At 57.3% G+C, this 10148-nt stretch overlaps 1 protein-coding gene across 1 annotated transcript; it reads right to left on the bottom strand.

The window, feature by feature from the left end:
- Positions 1–532: 532 nt before the first annotated feature.
- Positions 533–4240, bottom strand: HES4 (hes family bHLH transcription factor 4). The gene is made up of 4 exons (XM_055306394.1): positions 3968–4240; positions 3781–3876; positions 3591–3678; positions 533–3488 (listed from the first exon to the last, which is right to left on the bottom strand). Exons 1-4 carry the CDS (start codon positions 4073–4075, stop codon positions 3103–3105), a joined length of 678 nt encoding a protein of 225 aa, XP_055162369.1. The 5' UTR covers positions 4076–4240; the 3' UTR covers positions 533–3102.
- Between the last annotated feature and the right edge of the window lie 5908 nt (positions 4241–10148).

Genomic DNA, 10148 nt, shown 5'->3' with positions numbered 1-10148 from the left:
TCCTCCCCCACCCCCACTACAGAGCCTGGGAAAGGTGCTTCATTTATTATTCAGCAGGAAATGTCTGCAAGACAAAAGCCAAGATAAAAATAGCTAGGTGGGTGGGTAGGAGGTCAGGGATAGGGGAGTAACCAGAAGCCCATCTAGGGGCAGTGAAGGGGGTAGGTGGGTAGGAAATGGGTGGAAAAGCAGAAGGGTAGAAAGGAGAACCCCTGGTGTGAGGGCAATTACTCTACATTAGGCCCTAACTCCCCCCACTGAGGCCCGTACAAAAGCACTTGAGGAGGTCTGCTGGATTGGGCAGGTGTCCAGGCTGAGTGTGGGTCAGGGTGGGGGCCCTTCCACAGCTGGAGGCAAGAAGTGGCCTGGGGAGGAAGCCAGCTTCAGCTTGAGCTGTGTGTCCTCAGACCTCTCTGATGGAAGCAAGATCGACACCGTTCTCAGTCTTAAAAAAGAAGGAAATCTTGCCATTTATAACAACATGGATAGACCTAGAAGATATTACACTAAGTGAAATAATAATTCAGACGGAAAAAGATAAATACTGTATGTTTTTACTTAACATGTGGAATCTATAAAACAAGACAAATGAACAAACAAAAAATAGAGTCTTGGGGTGCATGGCTGACTTAGTCGGTTGAGCATACAATCCCTGATCTTGGGGTTGTGAGCTCAATCGCCCCATGCTGGATGTAGAGTTTACTTAAAAATAAAATCTTTAAAAAAATACTCCTAAATACAGAAAACAAACTGGTGGTTCTCAGAGGAAAGGTGAAGGGGGGGGGTGGGTGAAACAGGCAAAAGGGAATTAGGAGGTAGAAACTTCCTGGTATATAATAAATAAGTCACAAAGATGAGAAATGGTCAGTAATACTACAATAACTTTGCGCCCTAACAGATGGTGACTACTCATGGTGATGAGCACTGTCTAATGTACGCAATGGTCGAATCACTACCTTGTACACCTGAAATTAATACAACACTGTATGTCAACTATACTTCAAAAACTCTTCCAAACCTCCAGACTCTAACTTTCATTTAATCAATCAGGTCACTATGAACTTAAGTGTCCCAAGCAGGTGCTAGGAACAAAGGGAGTGACACAGATACGGCCTTAGCCTCTGGAGCCCACAGTGGCTGCCTCCAGGGGGAGAGTAAGGAGACGGCACCAGCAGGGAGGCTGATTCAAAGGGACAGAGCACCAGGGAGCTTGCCTGTCTGTGGGACTGTGTGTGGTCCCCCACAGAACCTTGAGGGTCCTCATGGCACAGCTCCCTTTGGCCACAGTGTTGAGAGGACCAGAAGTAGGAAGTAAGAGGTATGGGTGGGTGGGGGCCAGGAGGCCAAGTTCCCGCTGCCCTCTCATGGGAGTAGTGAGAGCATGATGGCCCAAGTTCCAGGTGATTTCCCCAGGTGGCCACCACGCAGGTAGGAAGATCCCTCTTTTTCCTGCAGGATGTGAGGGGCCCACTTTGTACAGACCCTAACCACCCCCCTAATCACCCATCAGGCTTCACATCCCAAAGTGCCACACCCCTCCCCCAAGCTTCTGCCCTGAGACCCTCAGCAGCTCTCCTCCCCCAACCAAACTGAGCTTCCAGCTTCAGCAATGGACCCTGTGCTGGTCTCCTGCCCAAGAGAGCTTTCTAGGCCTAATCAACTATTCCTCCCTGACAGTCCTGCTAGTGCCACAGCTCTGAAGGAGAGACTACTCTGAAGCTCCCCTAGGGCCAGGATCACTGAGTGTATAAAACTCCAAGGATATAGTACCTGGCCCAGCAACTGCCACCATTTAGGACCACTGACCAAGGCCCTGGACTCTTGGGAAGATGGGCAAGGAGATCAGAGGGCCAAGAGTGATGGCTTGGCAGGGACCTGGAGATCCCTGCCAGGTGAGCATGGCTAAATGCAGGAGGGCCCAGGTGAATCCTGCCTCTAGCACAACCATGGAAGCCACTGGAGAAGCAGGCTAACCTCTAGCAGTGACTCACCCTCTTTCTCCTTGATGGGCCCTGGCCAGGTAGGCGGCAGGCTACCATCTGATGAACTTAGCTGCAGTAGGGAAATGAATCTTGGCTCAACCTCTGATGGGCTCAGGGTGAGACACTCCAGTCTGAACTTGTATGACTCAGATCACCCCCTCATTGTAACTGGAGCATAGCCCCCAGCAGCAGCTGAGGGAGACCTGTGATCTGGGACAGTGACTCCAGGGCTGATGTCCAATGCTGCCCAGCACTACTGCCCGGGACTGTAGGGCTGACACACAGCAGGTGCTCAGGACAGAGGCATGCGCAGGACCACCCTCCAGTCTTTTCCCACTACCAAGGAGACCTCCCCTCCCAGGGTACACAGCAGGACTGGACTCTGGTGGGACAGTACCCCCACACACAAGCCCTGACATTAAATGCTCTTGGCCAGTCTTGCTCCAGTTCCCTGTCCTCAGGACTCAGCCAGTCTCTCCTGTTGGCTCTCCTGTGCACACTGGCCTGGGGCAGGCTCAGTCCAGGCAGCTTTTTGTTGAACCATAAGAACAAAGTAGGAAATGGACCAAGCCAGAACCAGTGCACCAAGCCAGAAGCTTCAAGCCATGATCACCTCTCCCCACAGCTCAGCAGCCCAGGACAAGAAGTGACAATGTTTCCACCTTCTAAGGTCCACAGGAGTGAGAGTAGGGTAAAGTACTTTAAAACACAAACCAACCAACCTTGCCCAATGATGCCGCCAAGACTGCTTTCTGACATTGGGATACATTCCAGAAAATGTGATGACTAGTTGTCGCTTTCCTGGGCCTCCTCAGTGGCTTCTCACATTCCTAGTGCTTCCAGGAGGGTCGCTGGCTCCTCCACAGAGGCAGGCACATCGGCCAAGCCTTGGGGTAGAGGAAAGGCAGGGTACAGAAGCTGGGGGATGGGCCACCCGCAGTCCTGCCCCCGAAGTCTGGCGCAAAGTAACCAGCAGAGCCCCAGAACTAAGGGCTGAGAGAAACGCCACCCTAGAGTCTTCACAAAGAAAAGATCAAAGCTCCCTCCACGCGGCCTCTGGAAACAAATATTCTCAGGCACGCTCTCAGCAAAGGCCACGGCCCCAGAACCGTGTGCAGCCTCAGCGCAGCCAAGGCCTCCAGGGCGCGCCCCGGTTCTGCAGCCCCGCCCTAGGGACGGTGGGGGGCGTCCCGGTCAGGCCCGGCGGGAGCCGCAGCGCGAAGGCGTACCCGGGGCGCAGCAGGGGGAAGGGGCCGTCGAAAGCCGGGAGCGGCGGGCCAGCCGCGTAGACCTCGGGCGCGCGGGCCTCTGCAGCGGGGGGTGCCGGGGCGGGGCGGCGCGAGGGCCCCAACTGGCCCAGGCAGGCCGCCAGGTGGCCGAGCAGGCGAGAGCGCACTTCGGCCGGGACGCCCTCGCAGCCGGCCAAGAAGCGATTCACCTCCGCGAGACACTCGTTGAAGCCGGCGCGGTACTTGCCCAGGACCGCGGGGTCGGCGCTGAGCGCGGCTGCGGGGCGGCAGGGGACAGGCGGTCGGTTCCCGCCGCGGCGGTCCGGGGGGCGCCTCCCGGCCACCTCCCTCCCACACGCCGCTGCTGCCCGCGCCTCACCTGTCACCTGCACTCGCCGCAGGCTCTGCAAGTGCCTCACGGTCATCTCCAGGATGTCTGCTTTCTCCAGCTTCGAATGGCGGGAGCTCTGGGGGGAGGGCGGTGGTGGGCGGCTTGCAAGCCAGTAGTGCGCCAAGACTTGCGGGTCCGCACCTCCGCCCCTCGGCCTCCCCTCCCGACCCCGACTTACGTCCTTCCTGAAAGCGTCCAGGATGAGGGTCTTGAGCTGCGCGAGGCTTTCGTTGATGCGCGCTCGGCGCCGCTTCTCCATGACCGGCTTGGAGGACTGTGGATCGGGCTGTGGCTGAGTCCCGCGTCCACCCGCCCCACCCCACGCCCCCCACGCCCCGCCCCGCCCCGCCCCGCCGGGTCCCCACCTTTCGGTGCTCCGCCGCACTCCGGGGCTTATTCGGGGTTCGGCTGGCGCTGGCCGGCGCTCCTGCCAGCGGCGAGGCCCTCGGCTTCCCTGGGGTGTCCGCAGGCATGGTGCGCCTCCGGGGCCCGGCGGGGTGCGCCGCCGGCGGCGGGCGGGCGCGCGGCGTCCCACGCTCCCCGGCTCGGGTCTCAGGCTGCAGGCCCGCGCGCAGACTTGCCCGCCGCTCGGCTATTTAAGGCAGCGCGGCCGCGGGCTGTGTGAACCGGGCTCGGCTTTCTTTCCCACAGTCTCACCAGCCAATGAGAGGCTGCGCTCCACCCGCCTGCCCCCCCCCCCGCCCCCGGCCCCGGCCCCCGCCCCCGCCCAATGTCAGCCCCGCCCCGGCTCCCGGCCCACCGCTCCAGCGCGCGACAAAAGCCTCCAGCTGCGCCGGGATGAAGCGGGAAAATCGCCGCGGCCCCTCCTCCGCCGCCGCAGCTCGACCTGGGCGCCCGGACGGGGCCTCTTCCGACCGCTCCCGGCAGCGGACCTCCCTGGCTGGGCGGAGTCGCCAGGCGCTCCTTCAGGCCGAGCGAGGTCGGGGATGGGAGGAGGGCGCGGAGTTCGCGGAGGGCGGCGCGGGAAATCTGAAAGGAGAACGCGCCAGGGGAGGTGGGCCAGGCCCCGGAGGAGGAGGCGAGCCCCGGCCCACGCGCCTCTTCCGTTCTCCCTCGCCATCCCGGGTTCCCGTCCGGGGCCGAGGGGCTCTGAACAGCCTCACGGGACCCCCACTGCCTGCACACCTACCCCAGGCCTGTGACATGGTGAACGTGGCACACCGGCCCCGGGGCCGGAGAGAGACCGGCTGGCTACAGTCTTGAGGCAGCCAGGGAGTCGCAGGACAAGTGCATTAAGGCATAGAACCGTTGAGGGTGATATTGCTGGACAGGTTGGAGTGATGTCACCAATCAGGCTGGAAGATGTCACTGGCCAGGCTGGCAATGCCACCAGATAATGAGGCGATATCTCAGGCTGAAGGTCAGTGATCACACAAGCCAGATGAGGTAACGTCACCGGGCTGGTAATGTTACACTCTTTTAGATTACTCAACAGTAGGCTAAGCACCAGCGAAGGAGGGCTCACAAAAAAACGAGGAGCAACTGTTAATATCTGTTTCTTTCAAAGTGGCACAGCGAGAGAAACAGGACTATGTTATTTTCCCGTTGGATATTGTTTTCATTTTGAATTAGGTTGCAGGGCCATAGTCTTTGCATACTAACAGTCCACAGCCCACTGTCGCCTGGCAGCAGTGTGGTTTCCCATAGACGTTTCCGGAGTCCCACTGTGGGGCTGGCCAGGTGCTGAGGCTTCTAATCTGGTGCTGGAGGAATTGCCGAGCAAAATAATCATTCCGTTGTAAGCGATGGAAAGAAATGGATAGGCTGCTGGGGGAGAGGAAACCCTTCTTTTGACTGGGTGGTGGGGAAGTCTCCTCTGAGATGGAATCCTCTAGGGAGACGGCAGCTCTGCAGAGCCTCAGGGGGAGGGCATGGCGCCCCCAGGATGGGGAAGAGACCCCAGGGGCTAAGGGAGGAGGGGAAGGGGCAGGCAGAGGCACGGGGCCTGGAGGCTTTGGACCCGGGGAGGGCTGTGGGAGAGCCTGGGGCGGAGGGAGCTTTTCTGAGCAATGGAGTGAGCCGATGGCAAGCCTCGAAGGGTCAGGTCAGCTCGACTGCTGTGGTTCTCCATAGTGAGTGTCCACGGCTGTCCCTTGCCCCAACACCCATTTCCGGGTCCCACTCTGGGCCCCCATCCAGAAGCCACTTTTCCTTTCCGAGGCTGACTGTAGTCTAGGGTCAAGCAAAGTCCTTGCCTGCTCTCCACCGATGCCCTCGCCCTGCCCCGCTCCGCTGCCTGCCTGCGATCGCTTCTGCACAGGCACCTAGATGAGGCTACCGGTTCCCCTTTCCCGCCCAGAGGAGCGTACGGGAGTGGAGGGGGCGTTGGAAAGCCGTTGGGGTCAGGCAGGAATCTGAAGAGCTGCCACCGTAGCCCAAAAAGCCCTGGGAGCGCTTCTCCGCCGGGCGCAAACTGGAACCAGTCCTGCCGTCTAGGAAGGAGGTCGCGGGGATTGCGGAGGCCGGGAGCCCGCGAGCGCCTCCAGTGGCCACCGGCGCCTCCTCCTCCTCTTGGGAGTGGTCGGGGCGCAGCCGCTTGGCCAGGTGGGTTCTGGCAGGCGGCCAGACTGGAAGGAGAGGCCTGACAGCGACGTTCTTGCCCATTCTTTCCCTCACTAGTTGTTAGATGGGCTGATTTACCTTCCTGTACCTGCTTCCTCATCTGTAAAATGGATCACCTTTCTATTTATCCCAGATAAATGAGAGCCTACTTTAAAGGTACCCAGCATGCAGTGAGAACTGGGGACGTGTCAGCTGCCCTGCAACTGCCCCAGAGAAGCAGGTGGGAACAGAGGGACGATATGCCTCCCAGTGCTCTCCACACTCTGAGCACCTCCTTGGCTCATCCTCAGAGGCCTGCCAGAGAAGGAAAGAAGCCCTCCACCCAGGGTGTCGAGGGGCCTGTATCTTGGCCTTCTCAGCATCAGTCCCAGCAAGGAGCCCTCTCTAGGCCAGAGCGTGGTATGCTTTCCCAATGTCCTCATCACCTACATCCCCATTATCTGTCTGGTCATGACCCTCTAGGCCCTTGTCCCACAGACTGCCTCTGTAAGGAAGCACCAGCTGGCCTCATGGACAGGCCACAAGGAGAGGTCCCATGGAAAGGCCTTGTGTAGGTATTGCAGCCAGCATCCCACTAGTCTGTCTCAGCTGCCAAACACATGAGCGAAACATCTCCAAATGATCCCAGCCTGAAGTTGCCATGCCACCTATTTCACATCTGATCAGCTGCCCCTGTGTGTTCTGTTCCAATTCTTGGTTCCCAGAGTAGGACAGTTGTTTACTATGACATTTCAGGGTCAGTTGTTTCAGAGCAGTAGTAACTGGACTACCTGGGATGAACCAAGCCCTAAACCCAGTGGCTTTTTCCACCCACTCCTCCTTCCCTGTCCTTATTCCTTATTTTCTCCTGCATTTACAGGGCCTTTGAACCCTGGCTTTCTGTCTGATGAATGCTTCTTGGGAGCCATCAAAGGCCAGCTGTCTGTTTTCCTGGACCCAGGCCTGAGTGGGCCATGCCCCAGATGGCTGATGGTTCAGGGGACATCCGCAGGGCCCACTGATGGCCATAGGGTGGGGAGCAAAGCAGGAAAGTCAGTGGGGGAGTTTGTGAGGAAAGATGGAGATATCTTCTAGGCCAGACAGGGGGCTCTAGCCTTATGGGGGAGGAGGTCTCACATCGGCCACTATAACAGCATTCCCTATGACAACACTCAGCCAGTGTCACTTGAGAGCCTGTGAAATGCTGTTTGTGTGCATCCTGCCTCCCAACCTCTGACAGGAAGATGGCACCTGCATTTACACCCTGCCCCTCACATTCCTTTGGCACATGGGTTCCAGAACATAGGAGATACCATAGGCCACCACCTGCTCCTGTCTTCCCATGTACCCTCCTTAGAGTCTGCTACCTCCTCTCCTGCCAAGAGGCAGCAGCCCATCGACTCAGGCAGCTGGGGCCAGAGCTGTCAAGTGACTAAGCTAGAACTGTTGTTGGTTCTCTGCTGCAAAGTGGGAGCTGGGGGCTGAGTCACTGTTTGCCAGAATCCAGCAAGTGACAAAGGTCAGGGCTGATGGATCCAGGATGCAAGATATCAACGAGGGAAACAAATGCCCAGGACCCAAGCAGAGGCCAGGAGCACAGCTTGCTGATGATGAGGTTTCAGGTTCCAGGATGGTCCTCATCTTCTTGGCCAAGGGGGCATCTTCCACCCTTACAGGCCATGGAAATGACACACTTTCCCTCAGCTACCTGAAGAGTGGGCAGGGCACCCCACCCCAACACATGGTGAGTGATAGCATCTTCCCCATGGTCTGGGCGTTATTAATATCTTTCTCCAAAATCTGAGTGTTGACACCTCTCCAGATCCGGGAAGTCATATCTCTCCACCTTGGGAAGTGGTGAAATTTCTCCCAACCCCTGTCTGTGTGGGATGGCTCCTAGGGGTGCTGCTCCCGCTTCTTGGACCACTACACCTGGAGAGAGGTGAGCTTCCTTGCCCTTCCTCTGTGTAACTTCCAGACCACTCTCTTCTCTACCACAAAAGCCCCAGCTGTCAACCTTGTATCATCACACCTCACCTTGCTGAAGTTGTCTCTGCGCCTGGGGCTTCTCTCAGTCCCTTTGTGTTTTGTTTTTTTAAAATTCTGTTTATTTATTCATGAGAGACACAGAGAGGCAGAGACACAGGCAGAGGGAGAAGCAGTTTCCGCTCAGGGAGCCTGATGCGGGACTCGATCCTGGAATCCCAGGATCATGCGCTGGACCAAGGGCAGGCGTTCAACCGCTGAGGCACCCAGGTGTCCCCCCTATGTGTTTTATTCCTGATCCTCTGTCACTTTCCCCAAGCACTCCTGCCACGGTTCCTGGTAATTTCAAAATCCACAAAGATGATTCTCCAACCTTCCAGATGTCCTCCCCTTCAGCAGTCCTTTTACTTCCCCACTTGGCCCCTCACTTCCCTGGCCAGGGTCCTTCTCCCGAATGCAACCCTTCCCCCGGCTAACCTCAAGCATCACATTCCCTGTTGACTTCACAGCCTCACAGCTCGTGTCTCCCACTCTCCTCCAGCCCTGCTAAGATTGGCAGTCCCTGGATAAGACCCAGGCTGGTGCTTCCTCATCCCCTGACATCCTTTCTCCTCTGTATCAAGAGAACCTTATCTGGCCAGCCATGGGGCCTGCTCCCTAACCCTTGCTCCCTCCTGTTGCTTCATCATATTCTCTAGGCCAAACCACAGCCTGGGTTAAATCCCAGCTATCTTTGTGGCTTCATAGTCCTCTGCCTGTTCCTTTGCACAGTTGTAGGATCTGGGTGGTGCTGTGGCTTCCTTGGGGCCTCCCTCATGCACCTGCTGTCAGTTGTCCGCTGGCCTGCCAGGAGGGAAGTGGCACCACATATGGACACTAGAGTTGCGGTCTCCGGACTTCTGGCTCTCTGCCACGTGGCCCCATCCTGCCCAAGCTGGACCAGCTTCCTCATTTGGCTTGGTTAACATTTCAGAAGGGTGAAGTGGACACTCGGGGTCTCTTGAGGCCTGAGCTCCAGAACTCACACAGTGAAACTTCTGCGACATTGCATCAGCTGAAACAAGGCCAGCCAGATTCAAGAATAACATGCCGTGGCCATGTTTCTCTGTCAGTCACATGAACCCTCTGACATCCTGCAGCTGCATGTGGCCAGAGATGCTCCAAACCACTGATCATCCTTGCCTTGCATTCTGGACCATGGGCCTCAGGTGGCCCTGATGCTGCCCAGGCACCTCACATCCCCTGGCCACTCCCCAATGTGCTCTTAGCACACTGGTGGTCCTCCTTGGGCCCGCAGTGCCTCTTCCCTATCCTGGTCTCACCTGACATGAAGCCAAGGATGTAGAGGCCTGCAGAACATAATGTCCCCTGGTTGAGCCCCTGTGCTCTGCACTAGGCAGGTAGCTGGCACCCTCCCCTCTCTCTGCATCCTCAGTTCCTCTCCCTGTGAGTCTGTTCCCATTATGCCGCTCATGTTAGAAAAGCACAACACAACACCAACTTATCAGGTCCCCACTTCACTTTCCACCTACTGCTGCTTCTCTATGGCAAAACTCCTGGGACAACCATCTACCGTGTGAATCCAGTTCCTCTCCTCTGCTTTCTCTCTCTTTTTTTTTTTTAAAGAAAGTTGTTTTTTTTTAATTTTTTTTATTTATTTATGATAGTCACAGAGAGAGAGAGAGAGGCAGAGACACAGGCAGAGGGAGAAGCAGGCTCCATGCACTGGGAGCCCGATGTGGGATTTGATCCCGGGTCTCCAGGATCGCGCCCTGGGCCAAAGGCAGGCGCCAAACCGCTGTGCCACCCAGGGATCCCTCCTCTGCTTTCTCAAACTCTTTCAGTCTGCCCCAAGACTGTGGAGACCAAGCTTGGCATGGTCACCAGGATGTCCCTGCGGCTGATCCAGTAGTGACTAGGGTGGCTACACATCCCTCTCTGGCTTCTTAGCCATATCAACCCCTGATTGCCCTCCGCCTCACTGCCACTCCTTCTGCC

Source organism: Nyctereutes procyonoides, unplaced genomic scaffold, assembly GCF_905146905.1.
Source record: "Nyctereutes procyonoides isolate TBG_1078 unplaced genomic scaffold, NYPRO_anot_genome, whole genome shotgun sequence".
NCBI classification, from domain to species: Eukaryota; Metazoa; Chordata; class Mammalia; order Carnivora; family Canidae; genus Nyctereutes; species Nyctereutes procyonoides.
The sequence above is the reverse complement of the archived record's forward strand: the minus strand, read 5'-3'. Positions and strand labels throughout refer to the sequence as shown.

Coding starts and splice junctions, on each gene's coding strand:
- HES4 (XM_055306394.1), bottom strand. CDS start 4,075: ATGCCTGCGGACACCCCAGGGAAGCCGAGGGCCTCGCCGCTGGCAGGA. Junction 3,679..3,780: donor TGGACGCTTTCAGGAAGGAC/GTAAGTCGGGGT, acceptor CCCTCCCCCCAG/AGCTCCCGCCATTCGAAGCT. Junction 3,489..3,590: donor GCGGCGAGTGCAGGTGACAG/GTGAGGCGCGGG, acceptor GCCGCCCCGCAG/CCGCGCTCAGCGCCGACCCC.